The following is a 24,736-nucleotide window of genomic DNA, read 5'->3' as shown; positions in this document are numbered from 1 at the left end:
AGAAGTGCACCTGTGCTGGGAGTATGTAGAATTAAAGTCCTCGGTCCATTCTACTTGAAATGTAGATAGTCTTTAGATTCAAGGCGGGGTGCGGGGCGGGACTATGTGCTGTGCAAATTTGGTGTCATTATTTTTAAAACTGCTTCCCTCGACCCTCAAATTGCTTCCCCATTGAAAATAATAGTCCCAGAATTCCAGAACCTGGATTAAAAAATAGAACACAGCTTTGAATCCCAAACTAGTAATGTCCTATCCAAAAATTAGCAATCTCGGTAAAGGTCCCTCCTGCCCAAATCCAGGATCCAAAATTATAATGAATTTTTTCTTGGTATTCACCCTATTGAATATTATACAATGTTGCTTTTGCTCAGTTATTTTATTATCTTTCAGTATTGGGGCAACAAAAATCTTATATTTTTTCTTTTGGGAACACCACTTATACATAATCTCATTAAATACAATTTTCTGATGCAAAAAAAATCTCTTGTCAACTTTCTGATATTTACCTTTTTTCTGGAAGACAACTGGAATTTAAATCATTAATAGTTGAACCACCTAATAATAACAGTGTGGAATTGAAGGCATCCACTCATCCTTACAGCTGCATAACTCAGATTAGGAAAAGTCTAGTGATAACCCTATCTTGTTTCATTTATAAACATTAGTCAGCTTTCCATTATTGTTCATTCATCATATATTAAGATACCTTTTGAGGGCTGATTTCCATGGCTATAAGAGTAAATGCATTTTGCAGAAACCTAGTATTATCTTTCAGTTTAAGTATTATTAAAAATAATACTATTTTATTATTATTAGTAGTAGTAGTATTTTATTAGTAGTATTATTTTATTTGTATTAGTATTATTAAAATATTGAATGTTTAGGTATTGAATGTTGAATTGAATATTTAAGTATTAAAATATTCAGTTTTTATTTCTAAAACTGAGGGATAGTGTGTTGAAATATCTCATAGCACTTTTATTTTGTCCTGCAGAAATGTAATATAAGCCACAATTCTGAACCTGTTTATTTATTGAAAAGATTTAGAACTCACTTTTCAACAAGAGATTCCCAAAGCAATTTACAAAACACAGTAAAAACAACAACAACAGTAGTAGAGTTTACAATTAATCAGCTAACAAAGCAGACCTAGGCAGAGGGGGGATGGAATGTTGGAGGTGTAGCAGTTAGTAGGTGTAACAACAACAACAACAACAACAACAACAACATTTGATGTATTGTCGAAGGCTTTCACGGCCGGAGAACGATGGTTGTTGTGGGTTTTCCGGGCTGTATTGCCGTGGTCTTGGCATTGTAGTTCCTGACGTTTCGCCAGCAGCTGTGGCTGGCATCTTCAGAGGTGTAGCACCAAAAGACAGAGATCTCTCAGTGTCACAGTGTGGAAAAGATGTTGGTCATTTGTATCTACTCAGGAGGGGTGGGGTTGAGCTGAGTCATCCTGTAAGAGTTTCCCAGGGTGTGGAATGCTAATGGCGGGAGGCTTCACTGTGTCCTGAGGAGGTTCTTTTGCATATGGATTGGTACTTGATGTGCTAATCTTCTCTGCAGGGCTATTGTCGGGGATAGAATGTTTTGTTAGCCTGGTGTTTTTCAGAACTGGAAACCATGCTCTGTTCATTCTTAAGGTTTCTTCTTTCCTGTTGAAGTTTTGCTTATGCTTGTGAATTTCCCTGCACAGGGAAGCCATTGAAATTCACAAGCATAAGCAAAACTTCAACAGGAAAGAAGAAACCTTAAGAATGAACAGAGCATGGTTTCCAGTTCTGAAAAACACCAGGCTAACAAAACATTCTATCCCCGACAATAGCCCTGCAGAGAAGATTAGCACATCAAGTACCAATCCATATGCAAAAGAACCTCCTCAGGACACAGTGAAGCCTCCCGCCATTAGCATTCCACACCCTGGGAAACTCTTACAGGATGACTCAGCTCAACCCCACCCCTCCTGAGTAGATACAAATGACCTACATCTTTTCCACACTGTGACACTGAGAGATCTCTGTCTTTTGGTGCTACACCTCTGAAGATGCCAGCCACAGCTGCTGGCGAAACGTCAGGAACTACAATGCCAAGACCACGGCAATACAGCCCAGAAAACCCACAACAACCAACAACATTTGATTTATATCCTGCCCTTCAGGACAACTTAATGCCCACTCAGAGCAGTTTACAAAGTATGCTATTATTATCCCCACAACAATCACCCTGTGAGGTGGGTGGGGCTGAGAGAGCTCTGACAGAGTTGTGACTGACCCAAGGTCACCCAGATAGCTTCAAAGCAGAGGAGTGGGGAATCAGATTAATCTCCAGATTAGAGTCCCATCGCTCTTAACCACTACACCAAACTGGCTCTCTGGTTTGTGGATTTATTTCGTTTTTATTATTAATTCCCAAATGCCTGTTTTGTTATTGGGTTCTTTCATGTGATTTTGTTTTGTTACTGTTTCTTTCATTATTGGTGTTTCATTTTCATAATTCTGTTTTGTTATTATTTCCCACTGGTGTCAATGGAAGTACCTCCCCCACCCCTTTCTTGGATCTGTACCTTCCTGGTTTTCTGTCTGAACTCAGCAAATCTCAGGCCATCTATACTGCCAAATATCAGACAGATAGAATAAAGAGTACCCCTTTTTGAGGCAATTAAAGGTGCCCATGTTTATCATTAAAGTCTATGGGAGAATTGATGAGGATGATAATAATATTAACAACAACAACAACAACATTCTATTTATATATTGCCCTTCAGGATAACTTAACACTCACTCCGAGCGGTTTACAAAGTATGTTATTATTATCCCCACAACAATCACCCTGTGAGGCTTCAAGCTGGGGAATCAAACCCAGCTCTCCAGATTAGAGTCCCAGCGCTCTTAACCACTACACCAAACTGACTCTCTGATAGGAAACAGAAACACATAAAGCAGTTTGAGGAATTGGAACTGCAGCCACTTAGCTTGAAAACAGTAGCTTGAGCTTGCAGGGGGTCTTCTAGTGCCAGAGAGATTACTACTGCTGTTGGCTGCTGCTGCTTTTTCAAAATTGCCCCTTTCCCTCCTTCTGCCAGAGCTGCTCCCACCATGCTGCACATTCTTCCTACCAGAGCCAGAAGAGTCCGTCGGTCATGGTGTGCTGTGTTTACACACAGAGGTCAGATAAGATACTGTAATGCGTGTATGAAATATTTGTAATTTTATTACTGGACTGTGTGTGATAAAATATTAAAGTGTTGTGATTGGATTACACTTGGGACTCCCAAACATACAGCACAGACTGAGTTACACAAGACAGACAAATACCGAATTAATGTTAATTCCAAGAGAACCACAGCAGCTTGGGGAGGGGTGAATTAAAATTCAACAATGTCTTCAGTACATACTCAGGCACACTAAGGCAACACAGCCAGTCACACAGTGATAAAGGACTAATGAAGCAAATGACAATGATGGGGGATTACATTTTTTAAAAATGGCCTCCAAACAGCCAGAAGTTGCAGAAGAAAGCAATTACTAATCAAGGGAAAGGATAAAGAAAGGAAGAAAGTGTGGGGGAAGCAAACCCCAGGTAAAAACACTAAAATGCTTTGGGAAGAAGACAACATATACAGCACACAAAACAGAACAAACTATATCCAAGGAGAAAGCTAAGAAAGTAAGAAATGAGTAATACATTATAAAACACTACACTGTACTGTGCCACAAGAAAACTTGCAAACAATCTCTCTTTCTGAGTCGATTACAAACAGACACTCTCTAGAATGTGAAAGCAACTCTTACCTGATTCAAAGTCCCACACCAGTATGCTTCAGGATTGGACTCTCTCTTACACTTATATGTAATCTTAATGCATACAGACTGCTATCAATAAAGAAAACTTTCTCCTTTCTCCCCCTAAAGAACACAGCTTTATTCCCATATTAAGAAAACACAGCAGAGAGAAGAGACAGGTCAGGTCAGATAGAAGTGAAAGTTGCTCAAGCTGAAAGAAAATCATGGTTCTTTTCCTCCGCTATAGGCTTAGATAGGGAATTTATTTTGTTTTCATATGAATTATTAAATTATTATAATTATGAAACACCCAATTTTTGTAATTATTGTAATTAATAACCGAAGCAATGCGCAGATCTAGCAGTTAGTGCAGGTCTGCTTCAGCAAGAGAGCAATTTGTTGTGTAGCTCTGCCTGACACTGTGTCAGAGTGGTTTAACGACCTCTGCGAGAGGACAGAGTTGTGAGGAAAGTCTCTGGTGATTAGTAGCCCTCATACCCTTTAGCCTGAATCTTGGAAAAGGGCAGGCTTGTGGGGTGGAATCCTGTGTGTGAAAGTTTCTGCCCTGGTGGCAAGTCAGTGAAAACCTGTTTGTACTTCAAAGGGAATTAAAATCTGAAGCCATAACTGGGTTGCTTATCTGTTCTTAAAAACAACCTGTAAATAAATACATCTTATTTATTATTTTTTTAAATCTCTCGCTATAGTGATCTCTAAGTTCTTCTCACTCACTACAAAATTTACCTTACGGCAGCAAACCTAAAACCTTTATACTCATTACTAGGGGGGGGTGCATAATGAAAATCCTGAGCCATAAAAATCAGGAAAAAAACTGGTTTTGAGCCTTGCTTGTGACTCTCCAGAGCAGAAAGCAGGTCTGGGCTGCTTGGTAGTTACAAAATCCCTCCCTCATGAAATCTCTGCGGGTTTTTTTGTTTTTTGTTTTTTATTTCAGCATTTACCAGCAGTGCTCATTCTCTTTCCCCCTTCCCCCCTCCTTGTGGGCTGGAGAGAGTTTTTTTCTTGTGAAATTAGAAAAGCCTATTGCCGGCAGCAGGGTAAGGGCTTACTCAGAGGCCTGTAGATTTTGAACACTTTGCCCAGTTTGCTTGAAAGCTGGATGTCCTTTGAAGGACAGGGAGAAAACTCTCCACTGCAATTTTGCTGACATTTGATTGAAAAGCAATTGACTGCCTCCCCCCGGTAGACCTCCATAGGAAACAATAGAAGTACAACAGAGGATGGCAAGTGGCTTGCTCAGGACCCATAGAATTCAAACGCTTTGCCTAATATGCCTAATACTTCGGAGTAGAGGTGGGCATGATCCAAAAAAAATTAACGATCAAGCTGATCGTGGACGACCCCGGCGACGACCCCAAATCACCGATCCACACGGATCATCTCCCGTTTCTGATCCGGGGATCGGGGAGACCAAAGCGGGGTGCTCTGCTATTCCCAGCTATGGGGGAAGGTGGGTGGTGGCGGCTGCCAGGCGTGTACAAACACTCCTGCTCAGCTCCTCTGAGCCCTCTAGATCTCTTTTCAGTGTTAACTCTTTCAACGCACTGAATGAACTCAGAGAGCAGCGCAAAGCAGCTTCAGCTGATAGCTGCTCTCAAAGCGAGGGGTTTTTGTTTTCTCTCTCTCTTAACCCCTTCCTCTCCCAATCACTTTGCTTATATTTTTCTCAGGAAGCCATCTTTTCACTCACAACTGTTTGCTTTTCCTTCCTAGGAGAAATATTATCAAGTTTCTTGCCTTAAATTTCTTTTGCTACAAAGTTATCCTCAAACTGCAGTATGAAACCTCCGTGTGCTTTCCAGACTGCGCGCTGCCCGTTTCTCTCCCTAGCTCAAGCAACAAGTACTGAGACACAAAGTTTTTTTAACCCCTGATTTTCCCTGTTTTGACAAACAAGACAGATAAGGATGGGGGGGGCAGGAGGACTGTGTTTGGCCGTCAGAGCTGCCTATCAGGGTTTGCAGGGATGACATTGGAGCGCCCATGGCTACAGAACACCCCCTTCCCCCTTCCTCCCCTGGGTCTCTTCTCCCAACTGGTGAGTGCGTTGCTGGCTGCTCCGTGGTTGGAAGGAAGCCCTGCTGATCAAGGAAAGCTGGGTTTCCATTCATGTTTCCAGAGCGACAGAAGGAGGGCAAACACAGCTCAGGCATTCCCCTGGCTCCATTTCCCAGGGAATAGATTACTGGTGCCTGAATGTCTGGATATCTGATCAGATCCCGATGGCCCTGATCAAGGCCCCCCCCCCCAGCGCCGTGAACGGAACCGATCTGCCGGGTCCCAATTGCGCGAACGCCATTATCGTGGGTATTTTTCTATCATAATGCTGATCGTGCCCATCTCTACTTCGGAGTTCTTTCAAAGACAGGCAAAATACACTCCACTACAGTTTTGGTAACATTTGGTTAAAAAACAATGACTCCAGCCCCTCCCCCTCTGGACATCCTCTATAGGAAATAATAGAAGTACAAAGATGGCAGGTGTGTCTGTGTGTGCAAAGGAAGTTTTCCTCTCTTTCTGAAATGAAACAAACCATAAACCACAACAAGGAAGGTATGGAAATTAATGAATGCATTTTTTAAATGCCGGTGGCTGGCAGAAGTTCTCATACTGGCTGTCTGCTGCTTGATGCCATTTTAGGTATTAGTAGAAAGAACTTAGTGTAGCTGCTCAGAGAGAGACCTACTTTGGGGGGGGGTCTGTAAAATCATCCCACCTTTTTCACTCTGCTTGAAACTTTTAAAAATAATAATAGCAGTTGTATTTTAAAAGAGAAATGACAGTAGAAAGTGCATAAAAACATATAATACAAAACACTACTTTTGAGTTACATTTGAGCTACAACAGAAAAGTATATTCAAAATATGTTACAGCACAACTGGCTTATATAATAGTTATCTTCCTTTCTCCTTGATTGCTTATTCCCAAACTTTAATATCAACAATTTTTAATCAGTCATCTCTTCCATATTTTGTCTCTATATTATGATTACCTTAATTTATCTTAGTTTTAACTTAAGTAATCAAAGAAATCTTTCCATTTTTTCTGGAATTCTGATATTGGTCTATTGTGCACATAGGAAGTTAATTTAGCTATTAATGCATATTCACATAGCTTGTCTATCCACTCAGGCATATTAGGACAAGAATCTGTTTTCCATTTTGCTGCATGTTGTACTCTCGCGGCTGTCACCATATACCGGAAGAGCTCTCCCTGTTCTTTTGTAATATTATTCGGTAAGATATTTAATAGCATATTTTTCAGGTTCAGCTCAGACCTGAGCTTGAAAGTCTTCTGCACCTCTCTTAACAACTGGCAATCTGTAAATTTAATCTCTTTGTTCCATACATTCTCCCACTGATTCATGGAGATGGTTTCTCCAAAAAAATTTCATCCATTTTACCATACAGTTTTTAACTTGTTCCATTTCTGTGTGGTGTTGCAGTAGAATTTTATAGATTTTTCCTAGTAAATGCTTCTGGTCACCACTTATTAGTAATTTGAATTTGTTTTTTCTCTTAATCTGCCACCTTCTTTGAGAGTTTGTTCTTTGAGCTTGGATACTATTTGATGATACATCAACCATGGAATATTTTCCCCCTGAGCTTAAATTTCTTGCCAAATTTTCACATTACCTTGCTTATCTGTCATAAATCCATAACTAAACTGGTCAATTCTGGGTTTAGTGGTGGCATCACAGTGAGCGTTTATTGGCGATATCAGTGGTGAAATTGGTGAGCTCAATCTATTTCTGCATTGAAATCATATTTTAATTAGTCCATCCATTAGTATATGCATGCCGTTTTGCTTTAAACTTAAATGTTCTTTAGATTAGAGGAAGGACTGTATTCTGTGTGATTTTGGTGCCATTAAGTGCTAAAATAACTGTCCCAGAGCCTCCAGTCGGTCCTTCTTCCACTCCCCATTAAAAAGAATGGCCACAAAAATAATGAAAATGGGGAAAAGCTGATGAATTTTGACCCCAACCTGGCAACGCTCAAATGGAAAACTACCTAATCACTCTGTTTGTAGATGCATACCCCTACTCTACTATAAGAACATTTTGCAACTTAGGGAAAGATTAACATTTCAAAACAAACCAACTTCCCCAAAACTATAGGAGGCTGTGTGGATTTCCTTAGCTGGAAGAAAAGGCCTGTCACAGTCCACCCTTGCAGAGGTCAGTAAGGGGCAAAAGCCAACATTCCTCATTAAACTTAGTGAGACATTCCCAAAATAAACAAGAAATATGTATAGCTACAATTTAAGAGGCAATGACTTTATAACTCATATGGTTTCAGTTGGCACGTATACTGCTATGCAGTTCTGAAACTGCATAGTTAAAGGCACCTGTCATTAGAAGAGTTTAGGGTTGCCAGATGTCCGGTTTTGCCCAGGATAGCCCATTTTTTTAATTGGACTTTCGTGGGGAAATGCAATTAAAACATCAAATATATAAATGTCTGGTATTTCTGAGCATGGGGGAGGAGGGGCAGCTGGTGGCATGCATTCAGGATTTGGTGGCTGCACCAGCAGGCTTTCCTTCACTGGCTCTCCACTTGCAAGGAGACCAGCCTCTGAGTCCCGGGGGAGTGGCCAGCCAGCTCGCCCAGCCTCCTGCACTGTCTCCACCAGCTTCTTCTCCCCCTGCTACCAGCTTGCCTAGGGAAGCAGCAGGCCCTTTCACCCGTCCAAGAGCCAGAGAAATACTCAACTGGCCTGGCCTCCTCCTGCGTGCCCAGGAAGCAGCAGGTCCACTTACTCTTCCAAGCACCAGAGGAGCACCTGGCTGGCCCAGCTTCCTCCTATGTCCTGGGGAAGTGGATGGCTGGTCCACTTGCACAACAGGGAAGTGACTGGCAGGCATGGCAGTGATTACGTTACTTTGCAGAAGTGACGTCATCACACTGGAGTCAGGAAAAACAATTGGATGAGTGTTGGGGTCCCTATCCATTTTCTGTGGGGAGGCCATCTGGCAACCCTAGAAGAGGGAGCTGTAGTTTCTGCTCATCCCCCTTCCTACTGCAGATCCCCTCTTTGGCCCTATGATGTTCCTGAGAGCCATGGAACTCAAACAAAATGGGTGTGGCAGTGGGTTGTATTGCAAGAGGAAAGCTGGAAAGGCCTACTCTACAGGGCCTGCTCCACGTGCAAATTTCATGTGATACAAGCTACATCTTTTATCCAAAATGTCTACTTAAATTATAACTAATTATAACTATCTATCAAAAGTAGTAGAACACTTGGTTCATATGAGCTTGATCCTGTTTGAGGATACAGTGTTTGTACATTAGGGGGATCCTCATAGTTGAAGCAAGATCAGTGGAAGGGAATTACAAGAAATTCTGAAAGGAGGGAAGTGGGAAAGGGGGGAGAACTGAGACTAGGCAATAAATAGAGCAGGGAGGAAGGGCCAGTGAGAATGCCCAAATGACCTCTAAGTCCTATCGGTAAAATCTTTTATAGGCAATTTCCTTGTGTGTGTGTAAAAAATAAATATCTTGTAATCTAGAACATAGTTCAGAGGAAGTAAAATATATCCCTTGCTCTGAAACTACCACTTTACTTTGTTCACTCTTTCGGCTAGTGCTGCACACAGAAACAATGTTGCAGTGGCCCAGCATATACTAACGGGGACCTTGTGTGGTTGTTCTGTTTGTCTCCTCTTACATCAGTGATCATTGTGATATACACCCTGCGACACACACTTCCTATCCAACATAATGTTGGGCGCTTGTTAGGTTCTTTTAAATAGACAGTATTGATTAACTTCTAGAGAAGCTTGCTAATCCCCTTAAAGCAGTGGTTCTCAAACTTTCTTGAAAGTTTCTTACTTCTAAACTTCTTGGGACGCACTTCTGCACTGCTTTTCTCTTCTCCAATAAAAATGCAGGAATTTCAGAAGTTTACACTGAACCAGTTTACATTCTATTTTCCATATTTAGCATTTATAAACATGTAGCATTATTGAGCAACAGGCTGTGTTTCTTGGCCATTTCTCACATTATGCAGCAGCAAACCCAAATTTGCTATTCAGCCTCCCAGATAGCTTCTCTTAGTTCTCCTTGTTCCTACTCATCCCTTCTAGCTACCTTTGAAAAAGTTGTAGTCCTCTTTTGGGTCTTGACCCACAGTTTAAGAACCACTGCCTTGAAGGAAGTTTTTTTTAAAAAAATGGGACATGGAAATAGTCTGTGGTTTCTTGCCTTGCTATGTTTGTCTTAGGCTGTTTGGTTAATCTAGCACACATTCTGCATGACGTACATCATATCTGTTGATGGACACAGGCTGAGTTAGCTATTCTGGTTAGTACTATGATAAGTTTGGAATTTCAGCTTTGTGAGTTCTGCCAGGTTATGAGCATGAGGCAGGAAAAATCCTATTTTTTTTTCATATGATGTGAGGAAGGCACTAGATCCATTGGGATTTCTTCCTTTATCATATTGTTGGAAATTTGACTAACGTGTTGGCAGCACTAATTTACTATTTTCAACACTGTTTATGACTTGAAAATGTGTGTGGGAGAGAAACATTTGCAAGTGGGATTGCAGTGTATTTATCCAAAGTAGCCTATTGGAGAATTTTAGTGCAGATGCACATTGTAGACTGATAGGTTAGCTCAGGTTCTGATATCTTGTCTAAGCATAGCACTTACTAATGTGGACATCTTTTATACCTTTCTGAATTGAAAGGAAAACGAGGATGTTTGATGGACTTTCCAGATGCTTTGTCTACAGTGGGTTTGCATGTTGTATGTGAACAGCACTTGGTTTTAGGAGCTTCATTAAAATGCTACAAGCTTCCTCTTCCTTCCTCTAAGGTTTTTAAGGTTTTGCAGTTTTAATGTAGGCTCAATATACTGTTGTAACAATAGGAGCAACTGGTTCTGTGAATTCTCAGCTTTCATTTTTTTTAAAGTAAGTCTCTAGCCCCTTCCAGTGTGAAGAAAATATGCCTTTCCCCTTATATCTCCACACTGGAAGTGACTAGAGACTACTTTTTAAAAACCTGCTTCACCTGTTGTTACAATGGTAAATAAAATAAAATACCCCGCAATATCTGGGGAAGTTACGTGCTCTGGGGACCGGGTTAGGGAAAATGGCTTTCAGGTGAGCAGGAAAATCTGTATTTTCCCCACAGTAAAGCCATCCAGACTTTACTGTGATTTTTCCTGGCTTAACTGTGGGAAGGGATTTTTTTGTCAAGTTGTATGAAACCTTTCGAAAAATCTGTTTACCTTCAGAAGTGGGTTAAAGAGCCCATATGAAAGGTACTATAGTTACGGAGCTAATCAATCACATCCCTTCCTCCTCTTTTGACTAGCTGCTTCACTGAATTCCTCACCTCTGCAATGAAATAAATGTTTTACAGACCTCACCCTTCCTTCCTGTCTTGCCAACTGTAAGCCACCCTCCTCTCCCCCTCTTGCTTTTTGTCCAACCACTTCAATGTGTTAAAATGAATTTTATTTCTCACTGTTGCTACCTTTTAAAGCACAGTCTTGCTTGATGAATCATAAGTAGCAAAGATGGGGGGCAATGAAGTGAAGTTAGGAAGGAGGAAGGAAGAAAACACTATCAACAGCTGAATGCAGCTGGAGCACAAGATTTTCTCTTGATTTGTGCTATCCTTTCTGTATGCTGGAGTATAAGAGGCACTGAAACAGAACAAACTTGAATTTCTGGATTCACATGTGATAACAATCTACAGTTAACAAGCCAGATACAAACCATGATATGGTGTCCTAGTTTTGAACTCACCAACAAACCACGTAGACTAACCACGTAGACTTTCATGTAACCATAGTTAATAAATTGTGGTTTAATATGTCTTAATACAGCTTGGGGTATCTTCACAGATGAAAGAATGAACTAGTATTTTCAAAGAAAAAATATTTAGAACCAGTCTGTGTGTACAAAGATATCTGCACAGTTCCCTGTACAAGAGTTTTAAATAATCAAATATTCCCCATCTTTTGCCATTTCTGTGTTTTCACAGAAAATGGAAAATACCAACTATAATAACAGAAATGTGTGTCTAAAGCCTAGTGGCGCCTTAAAGACCAACCAGATTTTCAATGTATAAGCTTTCAAGAGTCAAAACTCCCCTGATCCTCTTGTTGGTCTTTAAGGAGCCAGTGTACTCTAATCCTGCTGTTCTACTACAGACCAACACAGCTGTGTACCTGAAACATGCATCTTTAGTGATGCATGCAACTGGCTGGCAATTTTGTTGCAAATGTCAAACTTCCATAATACTAAATATATCGGTAATACTTTCATTAATTGTGGGGAACATATTTGTGAAAAGCTTAACTCCCAAATCCCCCATTCCTGCTTGTAAGAGCCTCAAATGGACTTCAACATACGTAGTCTTGACTATGGTGTACCTGAAACAAAAATCAAGTGGCACCTTAAAAAAATTTACAAAGTTATTTCAGTATGACCTTTTGTGAACTAGACCTCACTTATTCAGAAGCATACAACGTACATGATTATTTTACAGAGATCTTTATAATCAAAATCACAGGAGAAGCTGTAGCAGAAAGAGATCTGTTTCAAATTCTCTCTCAGAGAGAAAGAGAATTGTAGATGTAGATATATTTTTGAATGGAAAAATACTAGATATTGAGAGGCTAGAATTATTGGATTTCAAGCTGTCATTTTATAGTAGTAAATCTTGTTTTAATGGTTGACTCAACCCAAAATGATGCTATCAGCTGCAGCACTGATAAAGGTTCATAAACCTTTGGAGCAGAACTGTTTGGCTGAATTGTCTCCTCACTGTAGTTAATTGGAAATATTTCCGGATGATTTCCATATAATTTTGCTACTTCTGATTCAATGTGTTAATTGCCAAGAGAATTTGCCGTCCTTTCATTTCCTCATTTCCCTCTCTATGTCTAATCATGTTCTTTTCCTCTCTCACTGCAGAATAAAAACAGTCTGTGTTCTGCTGCATCAATACTGTCTGTAAAAGACAGCTTCATCCTTGTAGCACCCCAGCCTGCATTATCCATCACTCTCCAGTAGGGGTCTCTTCAAACATAAAGTAATAAACTATCTAACGTTGTATAGATATTGTGTGCTCTTGTGAGTCCAAACTGAACTTCAAGTTTTAGCTATTTGCCTTTTACTGTGTTTTTAAAATGATTAGTGCAACTAAAATATTTGTTAGTTACTGCCCCCACTTTCTCTAATTTTTCATCCACTTTGAAGCCCTACCAGTAAATGCCTTGAATAGGAAGCAACTGCTGGGACTTGGAGCAGTAGTCTTCTACCAACCCACACTGAGAACTGCCAGGCTTCATAATGTGAGCCTATGGTGGCCCCTAACAAGAGCTGCCCTATTTTTACAGATATTTTAGTTACCCCTTTGTGGCATCCTGCCTCCACTGATGCCTCCTTCTTGTTGTCCGTCATCATGTCCGTCATCACAGCTGGCTAGGTCAGGAAGGTCCCAGGCTGCAGAAAGAGAGTAAGGCAGGTTGTATCATTGCCCATGCTCTCTTGGGTACTCTGGCCCCTGGGCACCCTTGCCAGCTGCTATCCTTTCCTCCCTGCTACCCTGGAATTCCCTCTTTTAACCCTTCACCAATTCCAGCCCCCTTTCCCCGGTCTCACCTCCAGCAGTTGGACTGCCACCCATGCTGCCTGAGGCAGCCATACCTACCTGAGCCTCTTCCTGGGCCCCAGCTGGGCTTTGTTAGGGCACCTTGTGATCTCTCTCAGCCTCCTCACCATGTGTCGCACTTCAGGCTGGGACGCGTGTTTCGGGCAGCAGCTTGGCAAGTTAGCTCACCCATGGGTTGGCAGGCTAGCAGTGAGGTAGTCCGTTCAAGCAAGAGTCAGAGTCAGTGGTCCAGGACAAGTCCAAAGAAGGCAGTCTGAACAATGAGCAGGCAGGTGCGGGGTCTGAAGCAAACTCCTCTGCGCTCTACTCAAGCCCTCAAGCTGTGATTTGCAGCCGGCCCCAGATTGAGCGTGGAGGAAAAAGGTCTTAGCTTCTTATATATCCCTGTTGGAAGAATATGGAATAAAGGACAGCAAGAATATCGTCATTAGGAGGGGTTTACCTCTGTAGTCTGTGCATACTTCTGGACACTTTCTGTCTATGCTGCTATTACTACTACTGTAGAGTTTATCTGAATGTTTATAACTACTACTGTAGAGTTTATCTGAATGTTTATGTTTCTGTATATGAATGTAATTTGAATGAATTTGATACTTTTCATGTTAAAAGTTTGCACTGTATATTGCACTGGCACTTTAAGAACTTTCAAAGTTTATATACTGATTGGTGTTTTGTTTGGTTTCCGTGGGGGTTTCCCCTCTGTGTTGCTCAGCTTTCATTACGGAAACGGCCATTCTCTTTAACTCCCCATAACACCATGGCTGTCTGCTTGTCCCTGTATCTGGCCCACAGCCATGAGCCCACCTGGTCTCTGTTCCTGTGGGGTTTTTTGTAGGCGTGGCTGCCTTAGGCGACTTGCCACTGCCTTCTGCCGGACCTGCTTCGACTGCCACTAAGCATGCTGTCCCACTTGCTCCAATACTGTGGCTTGTTCCGGGTATTCCTGCTGCTGAGCTGCTTGCCCTGCATGCTCTGGAGCTGTGACCTGCCCTGGGAGCTCCTGCTACCATCTCTGCAGCACCTGGCCTCTCCAAGCACATCACCCCTGCTGGGTAAGTGCCAGTCACAGTGGTGGGCAGGGTTTGTAGGGTTGTGTTGGCAGGGACTGAGAGGACCTGCCCTCGGGAGGCTTTTGAGGCCAGAGCTAGACACTCTTAAAAACTTCACTGCTTGTTGTGATGAAATGATCACTCCACACACTTTGGTATGATGCTGTCCTCCAGCATCTTTGGTTTAGTTAACATGAAAGCATTGGTGACAGGAGGGACTTGTGATTCATGACATTTGTATTAAGGAACTAGGAAAGGCACTTGGCATGTTCTTCAATACTGTATTCATTTACACAACAGATATTTTTTGCACCATTTGTCACTTCCTCTGCTACAGATGATTTGACACCTGGATGCTGAGAGGCTCTTTATAGAGCATGGAACAATTAGCAACTGCTCTTGTGGCAACAGCCAGAAAAGGTTCTGCAGTAGATGTTTGTGCCTTGAAGTGGGTTGTGTTCCCTGGTTAAATGAGAGATACTCAGTTTTCTTTCATTCTGGTTTTTTAGAGGATGGTTTCTTAGGAAAGTCCTTGAATTTTATGCATAGTGATTTAATCTCTCAAAGGTACAGCTTATATCAACTATTCTTTTAAAAAAAATAGGGAAGAAACATTTAAAAATAGATAAAAATAAAGTAGAACTTTTAGCAGATATCCTGCAGGGATGGATGGCTGTTTTCTCTATGCACTGAATCTACCAATAAATATTAAACTTTGCTTCTTGTTGAATATAGCTCAGACTCTTTTTCTACCTTCTAGAGTATGACCACCTGTGCAGACTGTTCAGCTTATTAGCATAAATGTCAGCAGGAGGGAAAGACTGTGTCAGATTCAAGGGTCATTAGAATGTTTCTTAGCGTCTTGCTTTCCTGCCATTGAAATAACAGCAACAGCAGCATCCCAATTTACTGAATTTTCCATTTTAAAAGTTACAAGGTCTACCACAGAGGTAGGCTACATGCAGCCCGTGACCTTCTCCTAGAATTCAAATCCTTATTTTAGTCTTCTACTATAAAGCTTCATATATATTGATGTTACTGCATAAATAAGAATGGGAATGACAGCAAGACCCGGGAGCTAAAGAACCATGCATCTAGTTCTGAACAACAACAGAAAACCCACAAAGCGGCTATGGGTGAGTTTTCCAAATAGCACCACTCTGAAGATGCATGGAGACAAGTGTTTCATTGGTCCTATTTTGTGACTTTTTGGTACCATGGACAGTGATTCTCCTGGAATTTCAAGTATTAAATAAGGCTTAAAATGAGCTATCTTTTAAATTTCATTCATATTGGGCCAGATCAGAAGTGGAGTAGGATCAAATTAATCTGGGCAAGTCCCTGAGTCTTGAGCTACTCAACCATAGAGAGAGGAAGCCTTGATTTCATTCACAGAGTAAGAAGTTCCAGTTTGGTTTTGCATGGTATTTTAAAGGCTTATTTATGGCTAGCTGAAGGATGCCAGAGAAAACTGCTAAAATTCCCAAAACTCAAGGCACATTTACATGTAAGATAGACATCGATTTCAGTCCAGTTTGCTTAGTATTACAGCCAAAAGCTTCAGGCCTACACCTTTTGAAGTCAGTGAAAGTGTGAGCTCAAACAGACAAGACAAAAATCACACAAATTATAAGCATGTTGCAGCCTCATTTTGCCGCTGGGCAGTGCAAGTAAAGGAGACTAAGCTTAACCCTTCAATCTCCACTTGATTTTGCTATTCAAAATAGGCTTCATTGCTAGAATTCTAAAGGGGGAAGGATGAGTGTTTTTAAAGGCCATGCATTTTCTTGTTTAAATTGCTAATAGCAAAGCAGTCCCAAGGCAAACTGCGGTTGCATGAGCCTGCAGTGTTCATTTCATAGATTCAACAGGATACATGATCTTTATCTTGTCTATGAGGTCAAAGGCAGGCAGATGATTCCCAGGTTAAGTGAAAGTATGGAAACAGAAACAAAATTAGTTTCAATTTACTGCATTTTCTTTCTTCTTATAAAACAAGAAAATATTTCAGTCTTTTTGGAGACCATGGTTCACTGAAGTGACCTGCAAAAGGAGAGAAACAGGGAAGCATGATCCTGTTGATTCTTCTGGACCTCTTAGCATCTGATAGTATTAATTATGGAATCGTGGCTCCACTATGAGCTAAAAATAGGCATCCTTTTAAGGTGGTTTTACTCTTGTCTTGCTTGTACGGTCTAGCTGGTGAACTCATAGTTCTAATAAAATGGTGAAAATACCTGTCTTAGATGGAGTTGCACTTTTTCCAGAAGATCAGTCCAGGGGGTGATCTTGGACTTAGGCTTCATTATGAAAAGCCAGACAGAATCTATGGCCAAGAAAATAAATGTATGAACTTTGATGGATAGTCTAACAACATTCCTTTCTAGCAGGGCTTGGCTTCTGCAGTCTCTCACCCTGGACTGCTTCCAAGGTGGTTTGTGTGGCAGTGTCGTTGAAGGCAGTTTAAAGCTTACAGTTGATACAGAATGAATGATTAATATGATTTACATGACTAAGAACAAAGAAGCAAAGAAAATGAAGCTTGTACTGTGATTTGTTTCTTTGTCCCAAGTACATGGCAAAGTTTCTCCATTTAGTTGACAGTGGCACTCCTGTTGGTCTTCTCTTTCAAATATTCTTTTCCCCAGGTAAAAGACCACTATAGAAAGGCATTTTTTTTTAAATGGGATAATATTAATTGGATGAAAAGGGGGTTCCTTTTATTTGTTTAGACTTTTAGTGGTCCCATTATTTACAATTTCCATTCCTCTCCACTTTCAGGTACTATGCTATCTGCTGTCAGCCTCTGGTTTACAGAAACAAGATGACCCCAATGCGCATTGCTCTAATGCTGGGAGGCTGCTGGGTAATCCCAACGTTTATTTCATTTCTCCCTATAATGCAAGGCTGGAATAGCATTGGTATTGTAGACCTGGTGAGTAAATACCAGTTGTGTTGATCCACATCAAAGACAGAATGTATATTACCCGGAGTTTCTCTTTAAATGATGACAAAGCCTCCAAAGTAGTTTCAAAGAGGAGAGAAATGTCAAGATTCCCTGAAGGATTTGGGTTGCATTTGGTTAGATCCAAAGAACCTCAAGTGGAGCAGGCTTCCCTTGCCCCAGTGGCAGCCCAGAAAGCTGCAGTGTGCTGCAAAACTGTTCCTTGGATGGGAAGATCTCAAAAGACACCCAGAGGTAAAGTGTGGGACCATAGTGGAAGGGAGAATCAGAAAAAATCATCCTTGCCCCTTCACAGAAGTGCTTTCCCATTGTAGGTATTATGCTAGCAGAAAAGCACATTTGAAGAATCCAGTCTTTTGTTTCTGGTTATGAACATTTTGCTTAGATGTAACCAGAAAGAATGGGGACAGTATTTATGTTCAATATTTTAAAACTTGATCCAGCTGGCTTATAAAGCTTTTCATTCACTGCTGGAACACATCTTTTCCCTGGGACATTTTCAGCACGTCACTTCTTTCTTTGCAGAAAGGGCGACAGCTCTAGATAAAGTTTAAGGAATACTGACGTACTACTTGTAAGTTATTAATTTTATTCTCCAAGTAGATAATTATTTCTAATATCACCATTTTAATCCACCCATTGCTCCTAGGTTTTCTATCATGAGAAACAAGAGCTAGTTTTCCTTCTTCAGATTTAAAAAATATCTGAATACATATTTTCTGTTTCCCCAGAAAAATAGATTTCTGTACATGCCTTGATTATAGCTTATTAGGTGACTGTACACTGTGCAAGGGTGGGAAAACTCAGTGGCAGATCCTGCTCTACAACTTCTTCTGTAGATTATGCCCTGTGTGCTGAGTCTAATATGCATAGGTTCTCTCAGTATGATTAAGTTTCCCAGATTTTCATACAGAGTTTGCGTGTGCTGGAAATCTGCACAAGATACAGTCTGCACATGGATGCCAGAGGCAGGTCCTACTGCTGCTGTCCCACTTCTCCCTCCACATCTCTCGCTGTGGAGTTATTGACACAGGGGCTTTTGTTCTAGGCATAGTTGTCCTGGAACAGAACAGAACTAGACTTCCAGACCATTAAGTATCTTCCCTAGGGGTTTCTTATATTATTATTTTGTAAAACAATTTTTTTGAGCCATCTGTCTTTTTTTTTTTTACTAAAGTGATTTTTTTGACCTTCAGCAATTCTACTATATAGCAATTTTTCTTCTGTGGTGCACTGAAATCTAACAGGTGTAATTAGAGGTGTGCAATTTTGGTTCAGGAAATGGCAAAATAAAAGTATTTTACATCTTGCCATTTGTCTTTAAATCCAGAAGCATTTTAGCTAGCTATGGAACATAAAAATGGGAATTCTGAACTGTTAGAAAGTAGGTAAATGAAATAATAGGCAAAATGAAAATTCAGTAAATTAATATTAATAATAGTGTTTTTGTGAGCTGAGATATGTAAACAAAACTCTAACTCCTTGGAGTAGATATTAACACTGTTGTACTAATTTTTAATACCTGCCGTAGTTTGTCAGATACTGAATGATTGGCAGAGCACAATGGCTTTTAGATAGGCTTGCAAAACACTTTTGCTAACATATTGTTAAAGGAATAATGTCTGCTCCTATGGATTTTTTTTAAATTTCCACTGACATCCTTGCCCAGCAGTGAAAACTCTGTTTTCACTTCTGTGCATTGACCTAATAGCCATACATGATAATAATTGTTCTTTAAATTCATCCTTCTAGCTATCTTGTAGGTTTATTGTCAGGAGAGCATGAGTGATGGTGACAAGTCTCAGAACGAAGCTCAGAGCTGATTCTGTGCCAGTATTGCTTTCAGTTCATGCTCCATTAAATTTACAACCATGGAACTACTACAGATGTCAAGAATGAGGGTTTTTTTTCCCTTTTACCCTGTCCATCAAAATTAGTATAAAAGAACAATGGGCAGGCAGAGCAATGTTCTTCACAACCAACCAGTAATAACCACTATAATAGGGTTGCTGCCACATTTGTATAAAAGGAACTCTATCGGTGGAACTTTTTTTAGTAGCCCATCTGTATTTTATTTTTGTTTTTTTCTACATTATATTTCTATGTTTTTTTCCTTCACTCAATATTAATAGTATGGACTATGAACCAACTACAGTAAATAGACGTCTACACTGTGTACTTAGCCACTCTGAAAGTGTGAACGTGTTTGATTACATTTCAAGTGCTCCCCTCCTAGTATGTAAATTACCGAAATCAAACATCAGTTTCTTTTTTCAATAGTTCAAGAGATTATGATCATTAGAGAAAACATTCAAGAGGACTATAGGATTGAAGGAATAAGGAATGGATAGGACAGTTTATAAACAGTAAAAAGGCTTGTGTAGAGAGTTCCAAAGTCTACATGATTTTCATTCTACACTTGGGCAGATAAATAGGAAACCATAATATGCCCCTACCTGTTCTTTGTTTTTTGTTCTTCTTTTCAGATACAGAAAAGACAATTCAACAAGGTGTCCAACTCAACTTATTGCATATTTATGGTCAACAAGCCCTATGCCATCACTTGCTCAGTGGTGGCCTTCTACATTCCATTCCTGCTGATGGTGCTAGCCTACTACCGAATATACGTTACAGCCAGGGAGCATGCTCACCAAATACGAATTCTCCAGCGTGCAGGGGCACCAACAGATGGGAGGCCACACCATCCAGATCAGCAAAGTACACACCGTATGAAGACTGAGACAAAAGCAGCCAAGACCCTCTGTATCATTATGGGATGTTTCTGTTTATGCTGGGCACCCTTCTTTATCACAAACATAATAGATCCTTTCATAAATTACACAGTTCCAGGCCAGCTATGGACAGCTTTTTTGTGGCTGGGATACATCAATTCAGGACTGAATCCCTTCCTTTATGCATTCTTGAACAAGTCTTTCAGACGTGCCTTCCTCATCATCTTGTGCTGTGGTGACGAACGATATCGAAGGCCTTCCATCTTAGGGCAAACTGTTCCGTGTTCTACCACCACTATAAATGGATCAACACATGTACTAAGGTGAGTAATGGTTGGAAACTGACAGTTGGTGGATGATAATTCAAGTTTATTCCTTTAGGTTCTGCTAGCATATATCAGGATGTCAGTGCTATGGATTCAGTTTGTGCCAGCTTTTGTCTTAAACTAACATTGGTAAAGAATTTTTTAAAAAACCTTTAATAGTTGCTTTTAGAACACAGTGGCAATTTGAAATGTTGGTCTTTTCATTTTCCTTATAAAGTCTTGTTCTTTAAAACCTATGCTTCCCCTTTGTTACCCTTTAAGGATTTAACTATTCTGTTGAGACATGAGAAGGCAGGGGTGAAGTAATTCCATGTTGTTCTCATGAACAAAAAGTCCATTAAGTAATTATGTAAACATGATTTTAAATAAGAGAAGATGTTTGTATGGTAAGCTCAGTGTGGCTACAGGTGTAGAAAAGTTATCCTGACTTGAAATTTTCTATAAAGAACAACTATAAATGAAGCGGAGTTTAATAAGGAGACTGAGATTGGCAAGCAAAGGAGGAATTGTGGAATAGGTGAGTCAAGGGAAAAAGAAATGTCATATTTGACAGTGGAACACAGTGCAGAATACTGTCTAGTAACATGCATCACTTAAAATGCTTGACTAATGGTAGTTATTAACACAAAAATTAATTGCTCTGCCATTTCTTGAAAGCTTAGTCCCTTCTGAGATTGGGAGTAGTGTACAGTCTAGTATTCTCAGGGACAAGGCAAACCTTTAGTTTTATGGTGTGATTTAACAGAGATTACTTTGAAACATCTATCTTGCTCTTCAGTAAGTCAGCAAGTCTTCCTCCTGATTTGCTGCTGAAGGATCGATAGTATGTCATTGAGTGGGCAAGGCAGAGAACATGGTCTGCTATTAGCAGGGTTGGATGGTGACTCACATTCTTTGAGGTACAGCCTTTAGGAGATCGATCTTTTGAGCAACCAGGCAACAGTTCCATCATCCAGAAAAAATATATGATTGTCAGCCCTTGTGAATAGCCATTAAGTTTCCCATCCTTCCTTGCACATAGTAGTGAATTCATAAACAATCTCTCTCCACAAAAAGGACAGATTATATTTTAGATCCTATTGGCAGAGTTAAGTATTGACAATTAGTGCCCAGTATATATATTTTTGTATGGGAAAAAAATCAGTAGCCAAATATGCTTCAAACTCAGGCTCTATTGATTGTCATGTTTTCAAGTCACAAAGAATTTTTCCCTCAGGCCAAAGTTTCTTCCCCTTCCCTCTTAGTTAAAGATGGTAAGGTGAGGCAGCAGGAGGCAGGTGGTGGTCAGAGGCAGTCTTTTCACTGGCAGCATCTCACCTTTAGAATGCACCCCCTTGAGGGTCCCTGGGATTTACATTACTGTCCTTTTGGGTGCCAAAGCAAACATTTCTTTTATCCTGGCTTTTAACTTTTGAAGCTGTTTTAATGGTCCTTTCGCCATTTTATGGACCATTTTATGGAATATCATTTTAGGCTGCTGAATATTGTGTTATGTTGTTTTTATCTCCCTGTCCTCTTTTTTTGACTTCTTTTATTATTGTTAATTCCTATGTTGCTGTTTGTATGATTTTACTTTGTGAGCTGTATCATACAGATTTATGGAGAGGCAGCATAGAATTTTTCTACATTAATTAATAAATATAATATAATTAGTTAGGAGTCATGGTGCTCTCTTTATATATAAAATGTTCCTGTCATCTCTAGGGTAAAAGAATCTCAGAGGTTAATAAGGCTATTTAATATCTTTTCTAAAACTTTGGAGAGCTGCTTCCAGTTAGAGTACACAATACTGTACTAAACGAGCCAACTGCAAAGAAGCATCGTATGTTCATAAATGCTTCATGCAGAATATGGCTTATTTCAGTTATTGGAATGATCTGAATCTGTCTTTTATTCAGGCACCTTTGCTTCTGCTCTCTTTTGAGGCATACTAGTCCTCTCAGGGATCAGGCTACTAGTTGGATCTTGAGGGGTGATGTTACAGAGATCACCTCGGAAATATCTTTCCAATCTGATTCACTGCTAATCACTGGCAGACAACTTGGGACAACTGAGAAATTTATCAAAATCATGAAGAGAGATTAAGATTCTGCCAAGAGGTGAAATCACCACCCTCAAGAGACCAAAACATGGGGGCCTCTTCCTTTAATAGTGCTAACAAAATTCTTCTTTCAGATTTGTGGATCTCACAGACACCATTTGTTGTCCTCTTATAAAGATCGTCTGAGTTTGTGACCTTACTCTTTTGTTTGATCTCAACAGATGTGTAAGTCAGTGCATAAAAGTTTCCCAGACTGCAGTGTGTTTATTTTGTGTGTTTATATTACATGAATCTCATGCTACAGCATTTTCCATTTAATAGTGAAAATCTTGCTTCATTCTGGTTTCTATCTTTCCTAGCTGGAGACTCTTAATGATTGAACGTGGTTGCTCAGGAATGCAGGCTATGCACTCTGATTCATCAGAGAGCAATTACCTTTTGGTTTCCTCAGCTTCTTGAACTGATGAGGAAGGTGTTTTGCTAGTTCCTGTTTCCAGTTGTAAATATTACTTGGGGATTAAGAGTGAAGATCCATCTAATTGTGATCTGTGGTCCACTTTCCTTATCTGAAGTTTAAATTGCATCAGCCACCTTCTTTAGTGGCATCAAAATCAACAAACAAAACAAGGCTAGAAGTGGTGGCATAGATTATTTCCCCCATAGATTATTTTCTTGTTATCAGCACATTAAGTAATATTTTACAGGTCCCAGTTTGAAGGCAGGACTAGAGATGGGCACGAACATGAAAAAAAAAACGAACACGATGTTCGTTGTTCATTGCCATCCATGAACAGGGATTCACGAACATCGACAGACATGACATGTTCACGAACATGTTCATAGTTGGAGGTTCGTGGGAGCCAGAACATCCCCCTTGGGACTTAGCTGAACTTGAGCTGGGGAAAGGAGAGTCCATGGGTCTCCCCCTTTCCTGTCATTTTCTCTTCACAGTGGCGAAAACTGGACTGTCTGCTGGAAGCTAATTGATGAGTTACAAACTGACCTTCCCAATGTCCAATGCCCACCAAATTTGCAGGGGAAATAGTCCTCACTGTCCTCTGAAGACCCCCCAAGTTTCAGAGAGATTGCACCCCGGGAAAGGCATGATCCATGGGTCTCCCCCTTTCCTGTCATTTTCTTTTCACTGTGGCAAAAACTGGACTGTCTGCTGGAAGCTACTTTGGGGAGTTACAAGCCAGAAGGAAAGCCAGAAGGAGTTCAGACAGAGTTCAGACAGTCCATGCCTATGTTGCCAGGAGAATTGATTGAAAGGTGCTAGACTGTCTGGCTTTACGAACGGCTGACAAATGCCACAAAGAGGGCTTGGAACGAACACGTTTGCCGGGAATGAGGCCTCACAAACAGCTTGCTTGCAAACAGTGGATTGGGCTGTTCGTGGCTTTTTGTTTGTATTGCTCTTTGTGCCCATCTCTAGTCAGGACCAGTAGTTTGTACTAAAGGATCAGTGAGGGGAAGATAGCACCTCATGGAAGGAGCAAATGTAGAAATCACTCTCCAGCTGTGTTTAACCTCGTAAAAAATGGAAGGGGGGCTCAGATGGTTGAGGGAACCCTGGATTTTTTTCTCTTAGTGATTTCAGGATTTTATTTATTTATTTATTTCGATGTATACCCTGCCCTCCCCACAGATGGGCTCAGGGCGGCTTTTGATTGACCATGTGTTTCTAAAAATACATGTAAATGCAGACTATATTATTGGTAGCCTTTATAACATGCAGCAGTCAGAGGATGCTAAAGGATATAGCAGGATATAGCAACTTCTTAAAACTGTGTTCAACTGTATCTCAAGAACTATACTATAGGATAAGTTCAAAACTACTACAGTAGGTAGGTGCCTATTGTTTCTACTGAGCGCTCTCGATAAAAATACTTCTATAAGGGTATGATGTAATCCACAGGGTCATCTAACAAAGATGGTTAGTACAAATGGAGGAGTTAAACAAGGATGTATACTGGCACCATTTCTATTTAATATCTATATTAATGACATGGCCCATTGTCTGCATAAACTTGATTTTCACCCCCCTAGGTTTACAGATAGGCATGTACTGCTGTTACTTTATGCAGATAATGCAGTTTTGCTCTCTCGGACCCCTATCAGCCTTAAGAGAGCCTTACGTGCTCTTTCTGAATATTGCGGACAAAATTGTCTGGAAATAAATTA

The 24,736-nt window shown here is 40.4% G+C and overlaps 1 protein-coding gene across 1 annotated transcript in view; it reads left to right on the top strand.

The window, feature by feature from the left end:
- Positions 1-24,736, top strand: part of HTR4 (5-hydroxytryptamine receptor 4) — a 172,099-nt gene that overhangs the window by 73,242 nt on the left and 74,121 nt on the right. The window contains exons 4-5 of the mRNA XM_054975547.1: positions 17,270-17,423; positions 19,940-20,508. Of these exons, the coding sequence (XP_054831522.1) occupies positions 17,270-17,423; positions 19,940-20,508 (723 nt within the window). The remainder of the gene's footprint in view (positions 1-17,269; positions 17,424-19,939; positions 20,509-24,736) is intronic.

The sequence above is a fragment of the Eublepharis macularius genome, chromosome 4, assembly GCF_028583425.1.
Source record: "Eublepharis macularius isolate TG4126 chromosome 4, MPM_Emac_v1.0, whole genome shotgun sequence".
Lineage (NCBI taxonomy): Eukaryota > Metazoa > Chordata > Lepidosauria > Squamata > Eublepharidae > Eublepharis > Eublepharis macularius.
The sequence above is the reverse complement of the archived record's forward strand: the minus strand, read 5'-3'. Positions and strand labels throughout refer to the sequence as shown.